This window comes from Doryrhamphus excisus, linkage group LG21 (assembly GCF_037039965.1).
Source record: "Doryrhamphus excisus strain RoL-2023G ecotype Guam linkage group LG21, RoL_Dexc_Guam_v1.1, whole genome shotgun sequence".
Classification (NCBI taxonomy): domain Eukaryota; kingdom Metazoa; phylum Chordata; class Actinopteri; order Syngnathiformes; family Syngnathidae; genus Doryrhamphus; species Doryrhamphus excisus.
Window position 1 is genome coordinate 10,898,086 of NC_136377.1, and position 27,878 is coordinate 10,925,963.

General features: G+C 40.9%; 1 protein-coding gene across 7 annotated transcripts in view; it reads right to left on the reverse strand.

The window, feature by feature from the left end:
• The window catches only part of ltbp3 (latent transforming growth factor beta binding protein 3), a 60,566-nt gene that overhangs the window by 24,011 nt on the left and 8,677 nt on the right, over positions 1 to 27,878 (reverse strand). For all 7 annotated transcript variants that reach the window (XM_078787885.1, XM_078787883.1, XM_078787886.1 and 4 more), the window contains exons 3-8: positions 5,568 to 5,846; positions 4,224 to 4,387; positions 4,049 to 4,154; positions 2,875 to 2,961; positions 962 to 1,078; positions 736 to 891 (exon numbers count right to left, since the gene is read on the reverse strand). In XM_078787885.1, coding sequence (XP_078644011.1) covers positions 736 to 891; positions 962 to 1,078; positions 2,875 to 2,961; positions 4,049 to 4,154; positions 4,224 to 4,387; positions 5,568 to 5,846 — 909 coding nt within the window. The remainder of the gene's footprint in view (positions 1 to 735; positions 892 to 961; positions 1,079 to 2,874; positions 2,962 to 4,048; positions 4,155 to 4,223; positions 4,388 to 5,567; positions 5,847 to 27,878) is intronic.

Genomic DNA, 27,878 nt, shown 5'->3' on the forward strand with positions numbered 1-27,878 from the left:
CTATCCATATATCCGATCCTGCGCCAAACTGCATTAAAAGTGGGCGGATCTTTGATATGGCATGTAATTTTCTCCTTGAGTTCATGGATTGCGTATCTAGCATGCTTTTGTACTACAATAAATTTTGTACTACAGTAAATAAAAATAAACTTACGCTGTAGTGATTACCGGTTACCGGGACATAATTCACCCCGGAACTATCGATAGGGAAGGTGTTGCCACCCGGAGGGGTAGGCGCGAGGGACGGGTGTTTTCCGCTGTGTGTGCTGCACTCTGGTGGTGGAAGTGTGAAAAATAAAGTTGACTGGAAGCAGCCGTTCGCCGTGTTCTTTTTTGGTATTGAAATCCTTAAGCAAAGATTGATTTAAGCTGCTTTTGTATCGATATAAGCAGAACAAATTGGCTGGCGGGAGATGAAAAGGGCATCCTAGTAACCGGATTATCATAATAACCGTGTATCGTACTAACGGAGCTAATTATATCATAAAAGACTAGAAATTTGCCGGGAAATGAAAATAGTATCGTAATAAGTAGTAATTCGTTTTAACCGATATCGATATAACGAGACTTTACTGTATATATATTTTGCCCTTCTTGTATAGCTAAATAAGGTGGCCAAAATACTCATGTATGATGCAATGCCGACTACAAACAACATCAGCTTCATCATTTGACATGCATATTAGTTTGAGTTGAAAGTAAATTGCAATAATAAAAACAAAGTATATCACTCACCTGTACCCTCCTGTGGACAGCGCTCACAGTTACGCCCCCATGCTTTGCCCACTGTACAGCAGCACATCTCCTTGGTGAGATGACTGGGCAGGGCATGCTCGCACCCTCTCACATCAGACGCCATCAGAAAGCACTGGGCTAACTCGGCAGGAGACTCTAAAGCAGACCGCAAGACTTTTATTCTGAGAACTGATTTTGCAATGTTGTATCAGTCATGTCCACTCACCGACGCATCGATTCCTCTCCAGTACAAAGCCAGGCTTGCAGGAACATTTGAAGCTTCCCAGTGTGTTCAAACAGTCTCCATTCTGACAGATACCCTGCATGGAGCACTCGTTGATATCTTCAAGGGAATGTAGCGGGGGTGCAAAAACATAGAAATGTTATTTTTAATACACTGTGGGGTCTGCTTTCTATTCACAGGCAATGGATGAGGGTGCTCCAGTCTAGAGAAACCCAAGATTCAGTTGGCGCAATGCAGTGAAACCTCAAACCTTCAGCGTCTGATTTGCTGGGATTTTCCAAAGGAATCATGGAAATACACATGATCAAATTGTTGGCATTGTACCACTTTTAGAACTTTACAGGCAGTAAAAATAAGTGTCCTTGTTCAAAATGGAAACAATCTGAAGCGTCAAGCCAAGGTGAGCCATGATGACACATTAAAAAAAATAAAACACATCACAAATACTAGCCATTTAACAACTTGAATGTGTATTTTTCATCACATATTAAAATATTTTATTTGTACACAATCTACCCCAAATATTTTGATCAACATCAGCCCTGATTATAAATATTAAAACTCTAAAATCAAACAAATAGCTAGTATTCATAATTAAAAGTTAAGTTGAATAAAGTATTTATGTATAATAATTGTAGGTTGTGTATAGAAATGCAGTAATAGGTGATTTGTGCTCAAAATATCACAATTTGTTTAATACAACTAGTTTGTTTATTAACAGATGTAGTTAACTCCAGTATGGGGTCACCACTCTCCTGGTCCTCTCCTGAACAACTTCACAAACCCACCCTAATGACAATTGGCCTACCCCACTTTGGGAAACTAAGCCCTAAAAGATTTGGAAGTGACACATGACTCGTTTTTTTCACTCATTACTTAGCATCCATACTATGAAAGTAATCAGTACTAATTCGATACTTGTGTGAGTATCAATACCACAGAGACAACACTTCCCCACTCGTATGCATATTATCCCCACCCTATTCTTAAAGCGGACCTATTATGATTTTTCCCCTTTTCTGACCTATAAATGTTGTTGGAATGTTGTATTCTTGTTTTAAATGATGCCAAAGTTTCAGATAATGAGGTTTGTGCATTTGGAAGTAAGTCCTGAAATAAGTTTGCGATGGCTCTGAGCGCTAGGTTTCAGAATTTTGTTAGTGAGCCGGACTTCCTTATATGAGTGCGCCTGAGTACAAGTTGTACAGTAGAATACCGTATTTTCTGGACTATAAGTCGCTCCAGAGTACAAGTCGCACAAGGCCAAAAATGCATAATTAGGTAGAGAAAAACGTACATAAGTCGCACTGGAGTATAAGTTGCATTTTTTGCAGGTAATTTATTTTCCAAACTACTTGACCAAAACAGACATTAGTTCCTCTTGGAAGGCAAGTTCTAACAATAAAATAATAGGTGTAAGATATACTAACACAATGGTTATTCAGCTACACAAAAAATAAACATGAACACAAAAGGTGTCCAGTGTTTATGTAACATAAACAGTTTTTTCATTTATAAATCGCTCTGGAGTATAAGTCGCAGGAACAGCCAACCTATGAAAAAAAGTGTGACTTATAGTCCAGAAAATAAGGTAAATTAAAACAAACCGTTTGGGAAATCTAAGGAAATACAAGTGGAATAGGTGCAGATTCTGGCAGATCTAGAAAGCTTTCTGTGTGCGTATCTGCTTTATAGGCGTCCAAAACTCAATACAAAGGGCCCGAAAAGGAACATAATAGGTCGCCTTTAACAAGAGAACCACTGAATTGAATCCCAAATACTACAACATTGGCCTTGTTCTACTTTAGAGGTTTCACTGTACATTAACAATTCAAATCATAAAAAATGAGCCTACAATAGCTGTCCATAAAAATCCTCAGAGTCCAGCTTGTTACCTTGACAGTGGGTGCTGTTGAATCTTTTATAACCCTGTGGGCAGGTTGAGCCCAAATCTTCGACAATGGTCTGCTTGACTGAAGCATCTGAGGAAACAGTAAAACACACCCGGGTAAGCTGAGCATGAAGGCCCGTAATAATAGACCTAACAACACCTCTAACTGACTAATTAGCACCTCTCACTTTAATATGTATACTTACAGAGCATAAAAACGTACTGCTTTGCACCAAGCGACCAATTACCGTAAGTCTGTTTCCGAAAATAATGAAATTGCTGCAATAAAATTTTAGTTTCTAATTCAATTTTAAATGGCTAAGCACTTAAAACAACAAGGCTCCTTTTAGTGCCAGGGTGTATTTTTGGCAGCACTGTCTGAGAAATTGCAGCTATCAAAGCTAGTGAAAGATTTTTGGGCTGATTTCACAACAAACAAAGGACCCCCTCCCCTTCCGTGATAACTTTTTATAATGCTTTCTGTGAAGTAAATCCAGTTTCAACACATCTTTAATATGTTGTTCTTACTCAAAATGAATGCAATCTTCCATCCCGGGATGAGTTTTTATGCAAAACAAGGCAGTAAAAACATTTCTAGTTTTATAAAACAGCTGCGGGTTGACTAGACTGGAATATTTTGAATGTAAACTGACTAAAAAGGGAGTGTAAAAACCCAAAATGGACTGTAACAAAGCAGGCAGGAATCAGGGTTGGAGTCTAAATTCTAACCAGACATATAGTATTGGATTCTGTCAAAGGACTGCATTGTGTGACTCAGAGAGCTGGGATAATAGTTGAGTGGAAAACATGGAGGGAGCCAAGAGTTTCTTGAAATCCAACCTCACTGGTGATGTGATGACAGTCCCGCACCGGGACGACCAATAGGAACATATCGATGCAGAAGAGGCTTATTTTCCACATTCTCCTCCTCTGTCTCACTGTCTGAGTGCAATTCCTGTAATTGCTTCCGCTTTTTCCTCCTTTACTTTCATGTACCGGGCTATCAAGAAGATTGTTTGAATCCAGGCCTATATTTCTAAATTGGAAGGTGTAAATCATCAGAGATGTTTACATTGTTTTGGCTGGATAAACAATAGTTTGTTGCCAGGAACACACAAGATGCAGAGACTGCTCGCCAGCCGATGACAGAGTTCACTGAAGGTCTTAGAAATACTTACTTGGCAGTTTAGGGCAAGGGTAACACTTGTTTTGTCCCCACGAGTTGCCAACGCTGCCGCAACAATCCTCTTGGTTGGTCAGAACAGGAAGCGGGGTGCTGTTGCACTACGGTAATGAGACAACATGAGAAAACAAAGAAAGATGAGGTATCGTCATCTCTGTGACTAAACTCACGGCTTGTTTGGGGGTGGTCTCCTGGAAGCAACGGCCCTTGGGCTTGTGTCGCGCGGGGGTGGGCCGCGGACTCGTCTTCTGAGGGGGTTTGCTGTCTGCTTGGCTGACAGGTTGGATGACCACAGATGTGTCTGGTGTGTGGTGAACACGCACGTTTATCTGCACTAAAAAACAGAGGAGGGCATTAAATTATTAAATTACATTTTTATTACTACGCACTGGTTGAAAAATTAAGTACAAAATGTTATATCCATCCATTTTGTATGCCGCTTATCCTCAGTAAGGTCACGGGTAAGCTGGAGCCTATCCCAGGTGTCTTTAGGCTAAACCACTTGACCACCGTGCGGCCCCAAACTACATATTTATAACATGTCCTGTATAACATGTATATTTATAATAACATAGTCATAATAGGGCTGCACGGTGGTCAAGTGGTTAGCACGCAGGCCTCACAGCTAGGAGATCCGAGTTCAATTCCACCCTCGGCCATCTCTGTGTGGAGTTTGCATGTTCCAGGTGCATGCATGGGTTTTCTCCGGGTACTCTGGTTTCCTCCCACATTCCAAAAACATGCTAGGTTAATTGGCGACTCCAAATTGTCCATAGGTATGAATGTGAGTGTGAATGGTTGTTTGTCTATATGTGCACTGTGATTGGCTGGCGACCAGTCCAGGGTGTACCCCGCCTCTCACCCGAAGACAGCTGGGATAGGCTCCAGCACCCTCGCAACCCTCGTGAGAAAAAAGCGGTACAAAATGAATGAATGAATGAATGTTTAAATACAAAATGTTATATCCATTCATTTTGTATGCCGCTTATCCTCAGCAAGGTCACGGGTAAGCTGGAGCCTATCCCAGCTGTCTTTAGGCGAAACCACTTGGCCACCGTGAGGCCCCAAACTACATATTTATAACATGTCCTGTATAACATGTATATTTATAATAATATAGTCATAATAGGGCTGCACGGTGGAGTAGTGGTTAGCACGCAGGCCTCACAGCAAGGAGATCCGAGTTCAATTCCACCCTCGGCCATCTCTGTGTGGAGTTTGCATGTTCCAGGTGCATGTGTGGGTTTTCTCCGGGTACTCCGGTTTCCTCCCACATTCCAAAAACATGCTAGGTTAATTGGCGACTCCAAATTGTCCATAGGTATGAATGTGAGTGTGAATGGTTGTTTGTCTATATGTGCACTGTGATTGGTTGGCGACCAGTCCAGGGTGTACCCCGCCTCTCACCCGAAGACAGCTGGGATAGGCTCCAGCACCCCCTGCGTCCCTCGTGAGGTTAAGCGGTAGAAAATGAATGAATGAATATTGATAATATATAAGCAAAGGACCAGTACCTTCAGAGGAGTGATGGCCCGGCTGTGCCAATGGTATGGAGAAAACAGAGTGAGTCTGAGTCAACTGGGTGCGTCCCATGCTGGCTTGTTCCAGAAGTTTCTGGCTGTCGGGTTTTAAAGAAACGGGGTAGACAGGCTGCTTGTTGCCTCGCGCCGCCTGCACTCGCTGCGTGTGTCGCAGAGGAAATTGGCACAGTCGGCCCGTATAACCTGGCGGGCAAAGGCAATGTTTCCTGGAGCTGCACACGCCGCCATTCATGCAGGTGAGGGGACAGACAACTGTGGAAACACAGGAGACATTTTATTAACATTGATCAACACTATACTACTACACTACTACTTTAAGGCCCAGCGGATCCTTCCCTGTAGGCAGGGGAAACAGGTGATGTCATTGATGTGTTTAACAGTCATAATCTGGGAATCCTCTCCCGGTCTATGTATGGGAAGGAGAACCGCATTACTTGGCCAGCATCCACTGAAATTTAATAAAGTAGTGTATAATCTCCATTTTGTACATACATATGCACCGTTTCATTTGTACTCATTGTGACCCTACTGCCTGTGGACTAAACTAATTGCATTTATACAACAAAAAGACAAAAGAGGAAAGAGCATCCACATGGAAGTGATTACAGGCGGACCGCCAAAAAGTCTGGGCTGAGGGGAAAATTACGGGCCTGAATCACTTTACACCCAGCGGGGACATCCTCACAACGTAAAAGACAAAAGGCAAAAACTATGAAAGGAGCTTCACAGAAACAGCAAGCTAGCACAATGAAAATGTACATCATCAGGCACACTGGATCAGTGATAACCCTGAAAGTTTGTCCATTCACTTACACAGATAATGTAAACAGTTGTATGACCATTCACATACACTGTAAATACAATGCCTAACACAAACACACAATACTATCAATCCATTCATACACACTTAATGTAACCCTTAGTTTGTCCATTTACACATATGCACGCATAGACACACAATATAAACCTCCATCTATCCATTCACATTGAGTATGCAATGTAAACACTGGTCAGTCCATTCGCATGCATTTATAATGTAAGCTTCCCTCTGTTAGTTCACATACACACAGAATGAAAACTGTTGTATGTCCATTCACATACTGTACACGCATAATACAGTATGTACAAAGTGTATGTGCATAAACGTGACAGATGTTGTGTAATCTGTACAGTTTCAAACATTGAGAAAGAAGTTGGAGGTTTAAAAAAAACAGTGGAGTTTTTCATCTAAAAACTCCACTGTACTGGATGTTTTGCCTCGTTAACGTACCGTGACGGTGTGTAAGCTCCATGCAAGCAGCGACTTGCAACATGGAGGAGACCGGGCCTGACAGGAAGTAGGTACGCAGCACACATTCAATATCGCTAACCAGACGTCCTCTGACATCACAATTTGGCCATGGCTTCACTTTTCATCAGCATTGGGAATCACAGGAAACTGGGAAAGATGTGGGGGATGAAAATTACGATAACAGGCGCAGTCGTGCAAGCCAAAAAGCCAGTCTTTTTTTTTTGCCTCCAAATGTTACACAATGACACACAATCCCACACAAAGCCACAGAGCTTGGAGCAGGGAGTGTGGAGGCTGGAGGCTGAGGCCCAGTCTGACTTGTGGAGGGAGCAGAACAAGAGGGAGGAGTATTCTGAGGTCACAGAGTCAATGCCACACTAATGAAACCCAAAAGTTGGTCGGGGAGTTACTGTATATTGCAGTTTTGGCAGAGTATTTCTGAAGTCTAGGAAAAAGGGGGTGGGGTTGATGTGAATGGAACTATTTGATGTTGCCACCCCCTGAGAAGAGAAAATTCCATTTTTGTTTCACTCCTTCATACTGAGCTCAATTCAACATCAGCCCATTTACAGTAAGTATTCACATACACACATATGAACCTTAGTCTGTCCATTCCCATAAAAACTATAAGCATTCATATCAGACAGTTTCTATGTGTATTTGAGATGAGGCCTATACAGTAAAGTCTCGTTATATCAATATTGTCGGGAGTCGGAAAAAATATCGATATAACCGGACTGTCGATATATCCGATCCTGCGCCGAACTGTATAGTATAGTATAGTATAGTATAGTATAGTATAGTATACTGTATTCTATAGTATAGAACAATGTCGAGCAGCTTAAATCAATCTTTGCTTAAGGATTTCAATACCAAAAAAGAACACGGCGAACGGCTGCTTCCAGTCAACTTTATTTTTCACACTTCCACCACCAGAGCACAGCACACACACCGATTCCCGCACTTCCTGGTTCACAGGTCATGCTCAACCCGCCCCACATAGCTGGCCAAACACATGCCTGCAACAGAAGAACCAACTGCGTTCGTGGTTTCTCTCGTGTGTATAGAATCTATACACACGAGAGAAACCACGAACGCCTGCATGTACATATGAAAAACAGTGATTATTGCAAGCGATAAAAAGATATCTGAATACAACACAATTAAATACATGTATTTGTACGCTTGTGTTTTCGTTGGAATAGGTGTGTATGCTATGTCAGTTGGTTCTTCTGTTGCAGGCATGTGTTTGGCCAGCTATGTGGGGCGGGTTGAGCATGACCTGTGAACCAGGAAGTGCGGGAATCGGTGTGTGTGCTGCGCTCTGGTGGTGGAAGTGTGAAAAATAAAGTTGACTGGAAGCAGCCGTTCGCCGCGTTCTTTTTTGGTATTGAAATCCTTAAGCAAAGATTGATTTAAGCTGCTTTTGTATCGATATAAGCAGACCAAATTGGCTGGCGGGAGATGAAAGGGGCATCGTAGTAACCGGATTATCATAATAACCGGGTATCGTACTAACGGAACTAATTATATCATAAAAGACTAGAAATTTGCCGGGAAATGAAAATAGTATCGTAATAAGCAGTAATTCGTTATAACCGATATCGATATAACGAGACTTTACTGTATTTAAGTGTATAATAATGTTTTTTTTCCTGGCACTGTCCATTAGAGACAAGGCCACTACTCCAGGAAATACAGTAGAACAGAAGTGACTACATTTCCCATGATCCTCCTTTTCTATCAACATCAGTACATCCATTCGCATACAAATATCATGTGAAAACTAAGCCTGTCTATACACACACACACACACAAAATGTAAGCATCAGTCAGTCCATTCACACACTGTACACACATAATATAAGCCTACATCTATTCGCATACAAGCATCGTAAAAACCTCAGCCTGTCCATTCACATACAGTTTGAAAACTACAAAAAGAATGATAAGCATACACGAAGAGCTCAATTTCCAGTAATCCACCTTTGCATTAATGTTGGTATGTTCATTCACATAAAAAAATCATACATGCATTCATTTTCTATATCGCTTGTCCTGACTAGGATTGCAGGGTTATGCTGGAGCCTATTCCAGCTGACTTTGGGCATGAGGCGGTGTACACCCTGGACTGGTCGCCAGCCAATCACAGGGCACATATAGACAAACAACCATTCACACTCACATTCATACCTATGGACAATTTGGAGTGGCTAATTAACCTAGCATGTTTTTGGAATGTGGGAGGAAACCGGAGTACCCACGCATGCACGGGGAGAACACGCAAACTCCACATAGAGATGCCTAAGCGTAGTTTCGAGTTCCCGACCTCCTGACTGTGTGGCCAACAGCTAGCTCACCACTCGTCTACCGTGCGACCTCCATCTATCTATCTATTCTGTCTAGTGACTCAATTTCCTATGTTCCTCCTTTCCATCAAAGCAGGCAATTATTCAACGGTAGCAACCGCATGCGGTTTCAATCCAATAAATCATACATTTCGTGTCGCCATCTTTATTAAGGAAAGAAGTTTCCATATTGCACATCTTGCTTGTATTACACTGATAATTAGATTCTGTCTTGTTTACCTTCAGGGCTTCAGAACTGAAGCATTTTTGTTTGATATGTTGTCAAATCAAAGTGACGTCTCGCCTTACAAAGTTGATATATAGTCCAAAAATTTTTTTTTTTTGTTGGTTGGTTTAAATTAGTGTGTCTGTCAATGAAATGAAGGGTGGGAGCACCACATGAGAGTACTGTACTAATAACAAACAACTAATTAAAGTTGGATGAGTCCACAGAGGACTTTCCCTTCATCACCACAGAATTTATGATCCTCACATGCTCATTAACTCATAACTTGGGAGTCTGCAAGACAGGCGTCCTGCGTACGTACCACGCCTTTGTCTTTATGGATCCAAAGCATTCCTTAGACAGGGTGTTATTAAAAATCAAATGCTCCTTTGAGTGGGAGGCGTGACCTGGAGGGAGCGCGGTGGATGGCGTGCTAGTGGGATAATCAAACAATTATTTCATTTTTCACACATTGTTGACAATGGAACTAGAAACAGTGGGGTTGGGTACAGATTGGTGCCAAATTGAGTGCCAAATTTGAAACAATGGCAGTGCCTGTACAAAAAACATACTACATAATTTGCCTCAAAGCAATGCCTTTTTATTTTTACATAATTTGCCATGCAAGTTAAACAGAACAGTAATTAAAATAGTTGTAGTCAATTTGAGGGTTTGTAAATGTGTGTGGGTGTGTCTGGGTGAGGCCCCTTGGTTGCTAGGGTTACTTTCACACCTGTGGGCATTGGTGGCAATCAGCCAGCATGGGGTACACTACATAAGGGAGACACTGGGTATCAGTAGCCGGGATTAGTTTTTCAACCGTGTGTGTGTGTGACTGCTAGGATGGTGTTAAAATAGTTTTTGTCCTTTTCTATGAGCTCATTTTTGTCTTTTTGTCACTCGGTTCTTTGTAGGTATTTTTAAGAGTTGCAATTGTTAGAATAAAACCATAAACTATACATCCATGCCTGACTTTGTTTAACATGTCATCACAAGTTGGAAATGACTTCAAAAAATTGCACTTTTTTTGTGGCTAGACTGCCAGTCCAAAAATACGATAAAAACTCGTGACTAAATTCACCAATATGAAATAAAATCCACACCAAATTGCTATAATTATCACATCAAAACCAGCAGCAATACAGAAGACAGAGAATGTGAAGAATATTCATTCATTCATTCATTTTCTGCTGCTTTTTCCTCACGAGGGTCACGGGGGGTGCTGGAGCCTATGCCAGCTGTCTTTGGGCGAGAGGCGGGGTACACCCTGGACTGGTCGCCAGCCAATCACAGGGCACATATAGACAAACAACCATTCACACTCACATTCATACCTATGGACAATTTGGAGTGGCCAATTAACCTAGCATGTTTTTGGAATGTGGGAGGAAACCGGAGTACCCGGAGAAAACCCACGCATGCACGGGGAGAACATGCAAACTCCACACAGAGATGCCTGAGAGTGGAATTGAACCCTGGTCTCCTAGCTGTGGGGTCTGCGCGCTAACCACACGACCACCGTGCCGCCCAGTAAAAGAATATATTCTCCTCAATTCAAGCAGAAATTGATAAAATGGCAGTAGTGGTGCTTCCTATGGGTTCAATTAAGCTGTTAAAAGTGACATTACTCGCCACCAACAGGTGTTAGCTCTCTTCTGTTATAGTCAAAGACGTTTCGCAGTCTTGTGGAAGCTTCCCGTGTGATGCTGCTTCAAAAGTGCAATGAGGTTGCTCATATTAAACTTCCTCGGCCACCACAAGAAACTTGTGCATGACAAGTTTAGTACTCTTTTTCTGATGGAACAAAAAATACTGCCACACGGCCGACATCACTCCGATTTCTTGCTACTCTGTTAACATGTTAGCACATGCCGTTGTTGTGATCACGTGGGCTCTATCAGGCCACAACTGAATGGACGTGCTCGGGGTAAGAGTCTTGAATTGACTGCTTGTAGTGCCAACATCAAAGTTTATAGTAGATACAGGCCAATATAATCACATTTTACTGATATTGGTTCAATATCTGCAATACAGTACATTCCTCAGACACACTAGTTAAAACACAAACCCTTCCTGTGTATGCACTAAGGAACGACGGAAGAAAGAAATGTGGAAAAAAAAGAAAATGGAATGATGGCAGTGTGGAAAATATGAGAAAAAGGGAAAAAAAGATCTGAGACAGGCAGGATGAATGAAAAGGGGAGGAATATAAGAAAGAATGAAAAGGAGGGGGAGGCCAGGGAGAAGGAAAGCGAGAGAACGGGATAGAGAGCAATCACAAATCGCAGACACTGAATGAAGAAAAAGAGCCAGACAGCAAAAAAACAACAATAAAAGGAAGAGAGAAAAGTGAGAGGAGAACGACAGAAAAAAAGAACAAGGAACTTTGCCCCGAGAGTGCCCTGTGACGCGACCACCCACTCCATGTTGTCTACGGAGATGACGCATCACCATAAACGACCCCCCCCCCACCCCCACCGTCTCCTTCCACCACCCTCCACAGCGTCGCTCCAGCCACAGCCGCACCCTTCCCGCACAAAAACAACACATTACAAGCCACAAAAACACAGAGTGAGTAAAAAGACTGCAGACTGCAACACACACATAATACACACACACGATACAATGCCCTGATGTGTACCATATTAACCACGCCCCCAATCAAAGGCTTGACACTGGCAAATAATGATGCCAGCCAGCTGAGTCACATTCTCTGTGATTCACAGGCCTGTCTGAACCTACCCACACGCAGATTAAATATAGAGGCTGTTTCTCTTTCTGGTCTACTACTCTGCACACACACACACACACACACACACACACACACACTCCAAGCTGAGTCGTGCAAGTTTCCAGTGGTGTACTTTTCATATTGTTGTAACTGTGATGCACTGTGCCCATGCTGACTAAACACGCGTTCAGCCAAACATCACACTATAAATCACAACATAGCATCAATCCATGTGTTGTAATCAGAATTTTGTTGAAAATGACACAAAAGGTTTGCCATGATATTACATTGAGGGATACTACTTTCCTATGCCCATTCACATGCTGACCGGCGTACAAGTCATAGCATAGCATCAAACTCACAGTCAGCCTGTCAACCCATTGGAAACCACAGGAGGTCAGTATATAAAGTCTGACTCACTGTGTCAAACCAATCACACATCAACTTAATACTGAAAAAGTGTACTTCAGTAATATACAAACATATACCAGTGCGAGTTTCAAATAAATAAATTAAAAAAAAAAGTTTTCCCATAATACATTTCGTCTGAGAAATGTAACATTTAATTGGAGAACAAGCCTCATAGAAAATGGATAGATGGAAGGATGGGCCTGCAAATCTGCAATTCCAGAGGAGCCTGGAGGGAGGCTGACATCATTGCAGCGAATGAATGCCTCCAATGAATGCATTGCTCAGATGCAATCCATTGTGGAAGGGCTTTGAATGAGTGGGGGGGGGGTCTTTTAAATTTGTGTTGGTATATATATACTATATATATATATGAGGTGCCCTTTTGAGTTTGGTGTACTTCCTTCATTAGACTGTTATATTGTTATACTGTTATATAACCTGACCTCCTACAGCACATATGTCAGAGTCAAGGCCCGCGGGCCACATCAGGCCCGCGAGAGGGTTTTACCTGGCCCGCGTGATGATATTAATCTATTATTAGATTCGGCCCGCAGATAAACTGTACTACATTTCCCACAATGCAACAGGGACGCGGGAGCATAGCGGTAGGCGGCTTAATTTATTCAGCAGTCATTCAGCATCAGTCGTTAGCATAACAGCAAAAGTTAATTTACAGATACCCATCAACAATGGCAAAACGGAAGGTGCACGGTGAAAACAGGGGCTTTCAAACAAGATGGAAGTTGGAGTACATGTTCACGGAGGTAGCTGGAAAACCTGTGTGTCTTCTATGTGGAGAAAGTGTGGCGGTGATGAAAGAATATAATATGAGACGGTATCATGAAACAAAACACACAGACAAAAACAAGATTCTGGACATGGAACAAAGGCTACAGAAGGTCGAGGAATTAAAACGAGGCCTCAAATCTCGACAGAGTCTGTTCAGAAAAGCCCAGTCGAAAAAAACTCATAACATAAATCTTATGAGTTTTTTATATAAAGGACATTTGTATTTTGTGCCTGCTGAAATTAAAAATGACTGACAGAGTCATAAGAAAATATTGCTTTATTTATCCAATCATATTGTAATATATTTGTTATGTTTTCAGTAGGTTAAATCTTGGTTTTAATGAAGATTGGACAGTCCGGCCCTCGGCTTGTGGCCAAATGTTTTATTTGGCCCTCCGTCAATTTGACTTTGACACCCCTGTCCTACAGTATACTGTACATATCCAAGGTAAACAACTGTTTGATCACTAATCTAATATCTAATCTTTAAGTGCATTCACCGACACATTCTTATACAATCATTTGAATGTACACAAAATGTAAACATCTGTTAATCTCTTTACATACACCCATAATGTTAATATCCATATGTCCATACGTATATGCATATTTCATTCTATTTTGTAAGCATTCATTCAAAAACCTATCAGCTAAAACATGTTATGCCTTTGTTTGTGACTATAAAATGTTCAAAATCTTTTTAATCTGAACCTGTGGGATTACAGTAGTGAATACAAGTTGTTGCTCATGTGGACTTTTATGTTCTGTCATCACCGTCTGTGACATACCCGGGAAAACATGACCCTGATAGCAGTTGTCTTAACTGTTGTGGTCAAAGCATGACAGTAGAAAACAGCTGGCTATTTCGGTACACACACTGTGCAATGCGACTGTCCCTTAGAAGGAAATAGTTTGGCACAAAACCCCGGGATGGATTTAAAGAAAACAGATAGAACCTGCTAACGAATGAGCTTTTAAAGTGCTTCAAGGGGGATTTTGCCACAGAATCATAAGTAGCTAAGCGTCTTTATTGGACAGATATTAAACTGTTCTCCCTTCTCCTAAAGCTCTAAGCCAGAGACACACAAGCATCTGTCCAAAGGCGTCAAACTATCACTTTTACTTGGAAACACGTGTCAGCATCTCATCCCTCCTTAGTTGGCTTCCAGACTCTTGTTGCTCTCTGAAATCTGTCTGCTTTATCTCTGACTGGCTTGGCTGGAAGGACTCATACTTTTAGATGACAGGGTGCATAAAAAGCACATATACAAAACAATATAGCTCACTGTCTTCCCTCCTGTATCTTAATTCTTCACAACTTCAACACAAAAAAGGGAATATTTGGATGATTTTTACAGAGAAGAATTTGCGTTTAGGTCTCCCGGAAAGTGCATGGTCTTTCCTTTCACAAAACCACAGCACCCAGCTTCTTAGAGGAGGTCAGACTGGCACGGTTGAGCTCGACATTGGAAGAAAATGACATAATCACTGCCCTTTAAATATTCTAAATTGTGTGCACATCCCTCCTTTACACCGCAGGCCTCTCTGGGCTTCATCATCTCCCAGACACTTGAGTGACCTCAGCCTACCTTATCTAAACACCAACCCTCCTCCAGTGTGGACCACTGTCGCCAGCAGCATTCTTTGCTACGGAGCTGTTAGTAAGCTGTCAACCTCTCTTCAGGAAGTTGTGTCTCCAAGGGTTTGTAAATATCCAAATTTTTTTATTTTTTTATTTATTTATTTATTGTCTTTTTTCTCTTTTTTTCTTTTTCTTTTTCTTATTGCTTCGTTCTTTAAGCCAAAAAAGGAAAAAAAGTGACTTATAGTCCAGAAAATACGGTATATTTTTTACGGTATATTCACAAGGCCAAAAATGGCGCACTGGAGTATAAGTCACATTTTTTGCGGGTAATTTATTTTAACGACTTGACCAAAACAGACATTACGTCCTCTTGGAAGGCAAGTTCTAACAATAAAATAATAGAGAACAGGCTGAATAGGTGTAAGATATGCTAACACAGTGGTTATTCAGCTACACAAAAAATAAACAGAAACAGAAAAGGTGTCCAGTGTTTATGTAACATAAACAGTTTTTTCATTTATTTTTATTTTTTTTGTATTTTTGTAAATATCCAAATTTAAACATGACGTTGACATGTCACAGAAACATGCTGTTTTCATACTAGAACTCAGCTGGGAAAAATACAACTGGTCCTTCAGGTAGACAATATTTTGGCACAAGGATGTCTTAAAAATGCTGAATAAGCGCAGATTACCGTTTTCAGCGGTAATCTTAATCGTGAACTTTGATTTAAAGGGGATTTTTTTTATGATTTGGGACGTTGTGTATAATACAGTTACCCCTCCGGACATTGCAGTGTGAATTTTGCGGTGTATTGTAAGCTGTACTTGTTGTATAGTCAATTGACAACAGCGTATCCTATCAATGCCAGTGTGTGTGATAGCTCATTCTACTTTGTTTACATATTTTATACCTGGCTCTCACTGCCTTTATGGCCGCAGTTAGCTTGCTTGATTTTGTCCCACAGGCAACCTACGTGGCTATCACTTTCATACATGATAACTTACTTTTTAAAGTGTAAATTACAGACGTAGCAGAGGCGGTCGACACCCCTATGCGGCCCACCACCACAGCTTCAAATGTTCTGAGGGGAAACCCCGATATCACCTAGTCAAGTTGAATGTGCATCTTACTGATAGAAATCGCCATGTAAAATTGCTAATGCTAAGCGTGTCAATGGGATTTTCAATGTAATGATTTTCATTTGTTTAGATCAGGGGTGGGCAAACTTTTTGACTCGCGGGCCGCATTGATATGACAAAATTTACGGGGGGGGGGGGGCAGACTATATATTTTACATGTAACAGTCCACCTGGTATTATTGTATCTGTAAAATTGTCATGCAATCTGCTATTATTATTTATTATTTTATATTTATATTTAAATATTTTAAAAATAATAAAATATTATAATAATTACAATAAAATTAAAATAATAATTATTATATTATTATTACGTAAAATATGCAAATATAACAATAATATTATATATAATTAATACAATAATTAGCATTAATATTATAATTATAATAATCATAATAGTTCTAATAATTATTATAATAATCTAATAATAATAATAATTATTATTATTATTATGTGCTTGTGTCCCTTTTTTCAGGAGCACTTTGTAAACAACAGACCATGTCAAAAAACGAAATTGATAAAACCATCAAAAGGTTGGCTCAGGCCATGATGCCAGGTTGTATGTTGAGTTTAAATGAAATACTTTGGAAAGATTGGGTGGGCCGTATTCAAACACTTGGCGGGCCGGATGTGGCCCCCGGGCCGTAGTTTGCCCACCCCTGGTTTAGATGCACTAGATGTTGAATGTCACACAGAAATTATTGTGCATGTTATGTAAGTTATAATTCCAGTTTTATTTCTCTATGCTCAGTTTTATAGTGCTTCAAAGGAAAGGCTCTGAAACTAATCTCAACTTTATTGAGAACCTGAGCTAGCAAGTAGAGACCAAATATTAGCGACAAAAACATATTTTATCTGTGATTAATTATGAGTTAACTGTAGACCCAAATGAGATTAATCACGATTAAATATTTTAATCAACAGCCCTAGAAATTCTCCAAAGATAATGTCCAGTGATGGCGAGTGTGACAGCTGTGTCAAGGCAGCACAGGCTGAGGCAGTGGTGGCAGCTCTGGCACCAGCCGTGTTATTCTGTTTACCCAGGCTAATCGCTACAGCTACAGGGTCCCGCGCGCTATGGCGGCAGTCCCAGGAGCTTGCATTCCTCCGAGTGGCTTTAAATAACTACCCCCCCCCCACCTATATGGGAGGAGAGTGTTAAAGATGGTTAGAGAAGGCTGTTTGTTTGAGCTGCAGGTCATTAAACTGCACTTGAACACCAAGCACACTTGCTCGCGCAAACATGCACACTGTTCCCTTTTGACATTGACCAAAAACAACCCTAATTGCTGCTTTGTTTTCCAAACATTATTTTACTGTGATGCTTTCTTTGCAGCTTGTGCAACTGACTGGCTTTTTTCTTCTTTTTTGCAGAAAGCGATGACAAGGAGGAATTTGATTTGACTTGCAGGGGTGGTCTCCCTGAGTAACATGACTATTACCTTGTGTGGAAGCAATACAGTGAAGAAAATAAGTATTTGAACACCCTGCTATTTTGCTATTTCTCCCACTTAGAAATCATGGAGGGGTCTGAAATTTTCATCGTAGGTGCATGTCCACTGTGAGAGAGATAAACTAAAAAGAAAAATCCAGAAATCACAATGCATGATTTTTTAACAATTTATTTGTGTGATACAGCTGCAAATAAGTATTTGAACACCTGAGAAAATGAATGTTAATATTTGGTACAGTAGCCTTTGTTTGCTATTACAGAGGTCAAACGTTTCCTGTAGTTTTTCACCAGGTTTGCACACACTGCAGGAGGGATCTTGGCCCACTCCTCCACACAGATCTTCTCTAGATCAGTCAGGTTTCTGTGCTGTCGCTGAGAAACACGGAGTTTGAGCTCCCTCCAAAGATTTTCGATTGGGTTCAGGTCTGGAGACTGGCTGGGCCATGCTAGAACCTTGATATGCTTCTTACGGAGCCACTCCTTGGTTTTCCTGGCTGTGTGCTTCGGGTCGTTGTCGTGTTGGAAGACCCAGCCACGACCCATCTTCAATGCTCTGACAGAGGGAAGGAGGTTGTTCCCCAAAATCTCACAATACACGGCCCCAGTCATCCTCTCTTTAATGCAGTGCACTCGTCCTGTCCCATGTGCAGAAAAACACCCCCAAAGCATGATGCTACCACCCCCATGCTTCACAGTAGGGATGGTGTTCTTCGGATTGTACTCTTCATTCTTCTTCCTCCAAACACGCTTATTGGAATTATGACCAAAAAGTTCTATTTTGGTCTCATCTGACCATAAAACTTTCTCCCATGACTCCTCTGTATCATCCAAATGGTCATATGCAAACTTAAGACGGGCCTTGACATGTGCTGGTTTAAGCAGGGGAACCTTTCGTGCCATGCATGATTTCACATCATGACGTCTTAGTGTATTACCTAGAGTAACCTTGGAAACGGTGGTCCCAGCTCTTTTCAGGTCATTGACCAAGTCCTGTCGTGTAGTTCTGGGCTGATTCCTCACCTTTCTTAGAATCATTGAGACCCCACGAGGTGATATCTTGCATGGGGCTCCACTCCGATTGAGATTGACCGTCATGTTTAGCTTCTTCCATTTTCTAATGATAGCTCCAACAGTGGACCTTTTTTCACCAAGCTGCTTGGTAATTGCTCCGTAGCCCTTTCCAGCCTTGTGGAGGTGTACAATTTTGTCTCTGGTGTCTTTGGACAGCTCTTTGGTCTTCGCCATGTTACAAGTTAAAGTCTTACTGATTGTATGGGGTGGACAGGTGTCTTTATGCAGCTAACGACCTCAAACAGGTGCATCTGATTCAGGATGATACATGGAGTGCAGGTGGACTTCTAATGGGCAGACTAACAGGTCTTTCAGGGTCAGAATTCTAGATGATACACAGGTGTTCAAATACTTATTAGCAGCTGTATCACACAAATAAATAGTTAAAAAATCATGCATTGTGATTTCTGGATTTTTCTTTTTAGTTTATCTCTCTCACAGTGGACATGCACCTACGATGAAAATTTCAGACCCCTCCATGATTTCTAAGTGGGAGAAATAGCAAAATAGCAGGGTGTTCAAATACTTATTTTCTTCACTGTATAAAGTTATATAGCAGCCTTTTAATAGACTGCCTCAGGGAAAATTCTATGCAAATGTACTATGGGATGTCCCGATCCACATTTTTGGCTTTTGAATTTTGTAGTCTAATCCCAATTTTTGGGAAATAATTATAATAAGCTGTTAGAGATATTGATTTATGGTTATAGAATATGGTTATGAAAATACATGGGTCATTAAAAAAGGCAATCAAAGTATTGCTGAATTTACATTATTATTCAGTAAAAAAATATCTGTGAGTTAGGTCTTTCATCCCATGACAAGACAAAATTGGAAGAAATAGGCACGCAAAATACTAAGTTTGCTAATACTAACTAGGACTAATTATTTGACATGGTTACAGATCAATCTGAGGTGTGATTTAGAACCAGTCTCTTCAACGTAATAGTAATTTTTTGACGGTCCATAATACAAACAACCAGGAGTTAGTGTGGCACTTCCCATGTGAGCTCACCACACTATGACACAGCAGTTCAGGCACAGTGAGGGGGAACTACTGCTATAGCTATGGAGCCTCATATCCAACGTCCAACCTGAAAACGACATCACCATGGTACACTGCGGACATGTCTGCACGGTGGCGTTGCAGTTGCATTGCTTTATTATTCAATTGCTTTATTATCACTGTTACAATTTAATCACCCGCCCATGGCAAGAGGTCTACTGTCAATAGTAGAGTTTTGAAATATTCTAGTGCTTTCCTGACTACACTTTGGGAACACAGATCAGAAGCGATTGCTGACACCCTCAACTTGAGTTCGGCCAAGAGTTATAAGTGCTGCCAGCAAGCGAAGCTAACTGGCTAACTGCTTAAGTTCAAAGTGTTGCATGGCAACAATGTCGAACAAATGTAGATGACAAAGACTGGATGTTATACCCCGCCTTAAAGGAGGAGAGGAACGAGCAACAGCAGAAAGCAAGAGCTAAGAGGCCTGCTAACATTGAAAACGTAAAATCACAGAACAGCCTCAAGAAAAAAAGTATTATTATTATTATTATTATTATTAAACAGTCGAAGATATCAGTCCATTAACAGGCTGCCTTGATGAGATACCCACCAGATTTCTATAGTCTTAAGCTGAGCAGTTTTCTACCAAAACTCACTCATCTAGTCAACATCTCATTTCAGACCGTAACATTTCCAAAGGCCCTAAAAGCTGCTGTCATTAAGCTTCTTCTGAAGAAGAGCAGTCTAGATGACACAGTACTGAACAACTATCGGCCCATATCAAACCTGCCATTCCTGGGAATAGTCTTAGAAAAGGCTGTATACCAACAACTTAATGAGTCTCTCCTCTCTGATCAGGATTTAGGCCCCACCAGAGCACTGAGACAGCTCTGATTAAGGTGACAAATGATATCCGTCTGGACACAGATGCAGTTTTAGTCCTGCCACACCTGAGCCCTGTCTGACCCAGTTGACCATGTGATCTTAACACAGCGGTTCGAAGTCTAAACTGGTTCAAGGTACTACAATAAAGTCTCGTTATATCAATATTCTCGGGAGTCGGAAAAAATACCGATATAACCGGACTATCCATATATCCGATCCTGCGCCGAACTGCATTAAAAGTGGGCGGATCTTTGATATGGCATGTAATTTTCTCCTTGAGTTCATGGATTGCGTATCTAGCATGCTTTTGTACTACAATAAATAAAAATAAACTTACGCTGTAGTGATTACCGGTTACCGGGACATAATTCACCCCGGAACTATCGATATGGAAGGTGTTGCCACCCGGAGGGGTAGGCGTGAGGGACGGGTGTTTTCCGCTGTGTGTGCTGCACTCTGGTGGTGGAAGTGTGAAAAATAAAGTTGACTGGAAGCAGCCGTTCGCCGTGTTCTTTTTTGGTATTGAAATCCTTAAGCAAAGATTGATTTAAGCTGCTTTTGTATCGATATAAGCAGACCAAATTGGCTGGCGGGAGATGAAAAGGGCATCGTAGTAACCGGATTATCATAATAACCGGGTATCGTACTAACGGAACTAATTATATCATAAAAGACTAGAAATTTGCCGGGAAATGAAAATAGTATCGTAATAAGTAGTAATTCGTTTTAACCGATATCGATATAACGAGACTTTACTGTATCTGGAGGTACTTTTTTGGAATTGGTAACTATGATTCAGACAAAATGGATATGACCTGTGGAGTTCCCCAGGGGTCAATCCTGGGACCCCTACAATCTGTACATGCTTCCTTTAAGCCAGCTAATACGCAGCTGCAATGTGTCCTACCACAGCTATGCAGACGACACTCAGATCTACATGCCACTGGTGGCAGGTGAACGTGGTCCTGCAGATTTACAGATTTACTTACTTTATCAAACACCAGACATCATTGTCTGTGGGGCAGAGAAACAAAGACAAAGTGTCATTAGTCACTCTGACACTATTTCTCTAAAACCTAATAATCAAACTAGAAATTTAGGAGTGATAATGGACTCAGATCTGAGCCACATCAAAGCAATAGCATCAGCAGCTTTTAACACCTAAAAAACTGAAGTGTGACTGTCATGGCGATCAATGAAACAAACATTGAGCCTCTAAGGAATATGGTACTTTTATTATAATGTACCAGTTGTTATTTCACTGCCATTGAAAAACCTAGGGTTTGTTTTGCTTCAGATCTTAGTCGTCTGTGTGAGAGTGTTTTTTTCCAAACCAAAAGAGAGCGGGGAGTGTGTGTGGTGTGGCTTCAAGGTAAAATAAACTAACCCTCTAAATAGGCATGGAGCAAAACCAAACTGTATTTAACGGACTTGTCTTCGTTTTCAGACTCCCATGGACCTCTGACCTGTGTTGAGGTGGGGGGGGGAACACAACAAACCGCAGAGTTACTACTGTCATTCATTCTAACTCGGGAAACACATGGGAAGTCCCAGAATAGCCATACAGTATCTGCTAATGATGATGACGTCCATTTTCGGCGAGACCAGCCCAGACATAGCAGGTCAACATCAACACTCTTTATCAGATTGTGGAGCTATATATAAAAAAGTAGTGCTTGAAGGAGAAAACAGGCTGATGGATGGTAAACAAAAATATTTGGGAACACTTTTTGTAGATTCTAGGGATGGACGTTTGACTAAATAACTTTGTTCAACTATGTGGAATAGTCATTAAATTAGTATGTTCTGACCGCCACCAGTAGAGCACGTCTACTACAGAAAGCCAAGTACTGCACTCCATTTTGCCTCAGTTGCTTCAAAACGTTAAAGTGGACCTATTATGCTCATTTTCAACACTTTGTATTGAGTTGTGGACTCCATTAGAAGAGCGACACACAGAGATAGCTTTCTAGATCTTCCAGATTCTCCACCTCTTTCTGCACTGTTTCCATGGTTCCAAACGGTCTGGTTAATTTACTCCACTCTGCTGTGATTGGTCATACTCCCAAGGACTTCTGGATGTGTAGGTCCAAGTTTACTGACTGACTCAGGCAATCTGCAGCCTGTATAAGGAAGTCTGGATCGCATTAATGTCAGTAGAATTTGGTGTTTATAATACAGTAAAGTTTCGTTATATCGATATCGGTTATATCGAAGTACTGCTTATTACGATACTATTTTCATTTCCCAGCAAATTTCTAGTCTTTTATGATATAATTAGTTCCGTTAGTACGATACCCGGTTATTATGATAATCCGGTTACTACGATGCCCTTTTCATCTCCCGCCAGCCAATTTGGTCTGCTTATATCGATACAAAAGCAGCTTAAATCAATCTTTGCTTAAGGATTTCAATACCAAAAAAGAACACGGCGAACGGCTGCTTCCAGTCAACTTTATTTTTCACACTTTCACCACCAGAGCGCAGCACACACACCGATTCCTGCACTTCCTGGTTCACAGGTCATGCTCAACCCGCCCCACATAGCTGGCCAAACACATGCCTGCAACAGAAGAACCAACTGACATAGCATACACACCTATTCCAACGAAGACACAAGCGTACAAATACATGTATTTAATTGTGTTGTATTCAGATATCTTTTTATCGTTCGTGGTTTCTCTCGTGTGTATAGATTCTATACACACGAGAGAAACCACGAACGCAGTTGGTTCTTCTGTTGCAGGCATGTGTTTGGCCAGCTATGTGGGGCGGGTTGAGCATGACCTGTCAACCAGGAAGTGCGGGAATCGGTGTGTGTGCTGTGCTCTGGTGGTGGAAGTGTGAAAAATAAAGTTGACTGGAAGCAGCCGTTCGCCGTGTTCTTTTTTGGTATTGAAATCCTTAAGCAAAGATTGATTTAAGCTGCTCGACATTGTTCTATACTATAGAACAATGTCGAGTGCATTATTGCCCACTTTTAATGCAGTTCGGCGCAGGATCGGATATATCGACAGTCCGGTTATATTGATATTTTTTCCGACTCCCGACAATATCGATATAACGAGACTTTACTGTACTATAATACAATAAAAATGTTCCACTGCGCTATATTTTGCTATAAATAACAAAATGTGTAGTCAATTGACAACAGTTTGTCACAGGTAAAGCCATCTATACTAGTGTGTGTAATAGCTAATGTTTCATTCTCATGCAACTTTGTGACCTCTTTGTTTACACATTTTGCCTGGCTTTCACTGCCCCTTTGGCAAGCATGTTCTTGTAACCAATGGCAAGCTTCAAGTGGCGATTACGTTTTGGCACTTAGCAATCTTGGTACTCAGAATTTCTACTCTACATACAGGACAGATTTCTATTACAATATTAAAATTTTTATTTTGTTAATTGTGTTACTTTTCATTAAAACATATTTTTTAACAATTCATTTGCCATGTATTTGTATTACGCTAAATAAGGCATCAAATTAAATGAAAAAGTACAAAATGTCATGCTTTTGTACTAGTCACATAGTACTACATAGTACTATTGGACTAAATAGGTCAGGTAACAAAAGGTGGCTTGACATTTTAGACTCACTTTTAGTGCTTCCAGCCGCTTTGCCATTAAATTAACAATTTTGCAATGTTCTTGGTTTATGTTCTGCTGGTCGTTGAAAAACATTCAATAAATATGGTATGACAAAGCAGCGGCAGTCCGCCCTCCCATGCGGCACACCACCACTGCTTCAAAAAACCCTGAAACATGTAAGTTAATATGGCTTGAAACAAGGTGTATTGGGTTCTTGGACCATTCCCCAACCCTCTACAAAGTTTCATTTTAAAAAAATGTTCTGTTGAACCAAAAAAAAACAAACCAAGTCAAGCCAATGAATGGTGGATACTTTGTCAGCCAAACACGTCTCTTAGCCTGAACGATAGCACACAACAAAATCTCTCCGCCAAGTATCATTCAGGGTTTTTTTTTTTTCCTCAAAATGTTGTGTTTTGCAAGCCAAGTCTTCCAGCTGCAATACCTCCTCACTGTTTGAATAATACGCTCAGAAATACATTTGACAGGTAGACTTAGCAGAACAGTATGGGGTTATTCTTTCAGTCCCTTTGCTCCTGTGGAGCGTGGTGACGACTTACAAAGAGGAAATATGTTACTGCAAATATCCACCTTTCTGTGACTCTGATTCCTCACTGACTTGGGAAGTTTACAGTGCAAAGTGGAATTATGGGATGGTGCAATGAATGTATGTACTAAAAACGTTGGAAAGCCAACCGTTTTTACATGTTTTATGCTTGGTATTTATGTATTGTTTGTATGCCCACATGGTGCAGCAGGTAGGTTACTTTGTTAGCCCAGTGTGTTGACGTGTTGTGTTGTTTGGATTTATTTCCTCTCCAAGCTACATATTGCATCTGATTATTTTTGCAACTCAAGCACTGCATGTTATGTTGCCAGCTGCACTTTCCATGGTAAAAGTTTAAAAGGAATTTGGAAATGCCCGATGAGCCAGATTAAGATGCTTTTGTTGGGCCTCATTTTGCCAAAATGTTCTACTTCTAACAGACATCAATGTTAAACAAACCTTTGGACAGATACTGCGTTACCATGATTGTTAAACCTTCCCTTTCATTTTGGTATGAAATGAATATGCAGAAGGTGCACAGTGTTAGTGGTTAGCGCACAGGCCACACAGCTAAGAAACTCGAGTTCGATTCCACACTCGGCCATCTCTGTGTGGAGTTTGCATGTACTCCCCGTGCATGTGTGGGTTTTCTCCGGGTACTCCGGTTTCCTCCCACATTCCAAAAACATGCTAGGTTAATTGGCGACTCCAAATGGTTGTTTGTCTATATGTGCCCTGTGATTGGCTGGCGGCCGCCTCTCGCCCAAAGACAGCTGGGATAGGCTCCAGCATGAGGATAAGTGGTAGAAAATGAATGAATGAATATGCAGAGTTAAACCTTAGCCATTCCTAAGTGAGCATTAAGTCTATTCAAATGAAATGTCTTCAAAGGGAAGGATGCAAGCACGAGAGCGGAATAAGATAAGATGATAACTTATCTATTTAGCAGTGCTCATGTCAAACTTTACCCTAATGTCATGGCTAAGAACCAAAGTGAACTGTGGGAAAACAAGGTGCATTAATGCCAGATAGAGTTTGTCATGTAATATAGTACATTACATGTTTGACGCAAACCATAACATTTACAATTAATTGTGTGACTGCTGAAACAAAAGAGCAATATTTCGGTCATGGCCTGCATGAATCAGCCCAAATCCTCGTGTACGCTGCATGCTGAGCTTCGACTGAGCTCACATCACAACTATGGAAAAGTCTTCATATTGTTGCTTCTATAGCCATGGCCGATTTAACACAAGGGAGAGAAATTTCCACTCGTCCACTCACGCACACATTCCAGCCCCTCGCAGAGAACAACACACATCTCATGTGCCGCATGGAGACAAATATTTCTCTGCTGCCACAAGAGCAACTCAGCAAGGACGTTTCTCGTTCTTTTTTGGATGACAAACGCATCATGCAGGTGCTTCTACACTATCCACCTCCACACTAAGACCAATCCAGTAAGAAGAAACAGTTATTCCAGGAATTTAAAAAGCCATTCTACAATTATTTGACACAGAAGCTCCAAAATGTGACACAAACAAGGAGGAGATGTATGAAACAATAAGGCTTGTCTGCAAGTTAAACGCCAAGTCAGGATAGTGAATCAAAGCTCCCTGGAATAACATGAAAATAATTGTTGTGGGTTTTTTCTGAGCTGATGGTGAAAGTGGCACAAGGGTGAATCCTCTCGATACATCCTGTCAACACATGGAAACTACACATGATGTCATGAAATACAAATATTTACTGTATATTCTTCTAAATACCAGTAAGGTGGAATTTACACGTAATTTGAGAGGAAAAACTTCAATAATATCTAACAAAAAACAGCCTTCTACACATGGAAGGTCAAATGTCATATTGTGGCATGCCCGAGTTATGAAATCGGTATTGGTATCAGTAATGAAGTGCTGGACAATATCAGTATATGAGCTATCGTTAAGAAAGCCAATATTATAGTAAGTATAAATAAATAGTTTGAACATCTAAGAAGAAAAACAACATAATGGACACTGGCAGGTGGTTCACTTATTTTTATAAATGTTACTACTTCTTTTCTTTTTCTATTTGAGTTCATTTATTTTGGATTATTATGTTGTGGGCCTCAAAATATATGTATGGGTCAAAAGTCTGAGTCAGCATCTCAACCATTAACTTCATATGGGATTTGCTTTTTTTGTGTTATGTCACTGCAGAAAGCTATCGGCATCACAGGCAAAGAGAAGAAGTGTGATGATAACTAGAGATGCTCATTAGCGGTGGAAACACGGTGGCCGGGTGTTGCCAACATGTCTTGGAAGACTTGGGTTCGATTCTCTGCTTGGCCATCTCTGTGTGGAGTTTGCATGTTCTCCCCGTGCATGCGTGGGTTTTCTCCGGGTACTCCGGTTTCCTCCCACATTCCAATAACATACATAATGGGTTCATTTGGGACAACAAATATCTAATTGTTACAGCAATATCAGCCATAGGGCTGCAACTAGCGATTATTTTAATAACAGATTCATCGGTTGATTATTTTTTCAATTCATTGAAAAACACATTTACCTATTAAGCGCACAAACACCAGGTTGCTGCTTGAATATTCTGTTAAAATAATAATTTAAAAAAATGTAAATGTTGGTCAAACAGCATCAGTAAAACAATAAATGTACACCATAGATGGAGCAAATGTATGTGAAGCAAACACCTACACTTAGTGGTTGGGTCTGCAACATATCAGAAAAGAGACAAAAATGGCCATCACTGTTTTCCAAAGTCAAAGCTGATATGTGTGAATATCTTCCATCCATCCATCCATCCATTTTCTACCACTTATCCTCACGTGGGTCGCGGGGGGTATACTAGACTCTATCCCAGCTGCGGCGGGGACACCCTGGACCTGTCACCAGCCAATCACAGGACACATATACACAAACATAATAGGTCTGCTTTCATGGATAACTCGGGAAATTTAAAAATATTCACAATTGAGTGGCTGAAAAAGTGATTATTCAACTGCAACTGATAATATCTCTAACAATAACCACAAACAGGAAATGGAACTTGAAAGCGGTACATGATTCCGCTCAGTCCAATATGGTAAAAGTGAGAATATTAATATAAAAGTTCAATGTTCGGTGATATTGTGAAGAGATTAACCTCTCTGACCCCTCACGTCTGGCTACAGAATTGTTTAAGTTGTCTTTTCCTTATGTGCTTGTTA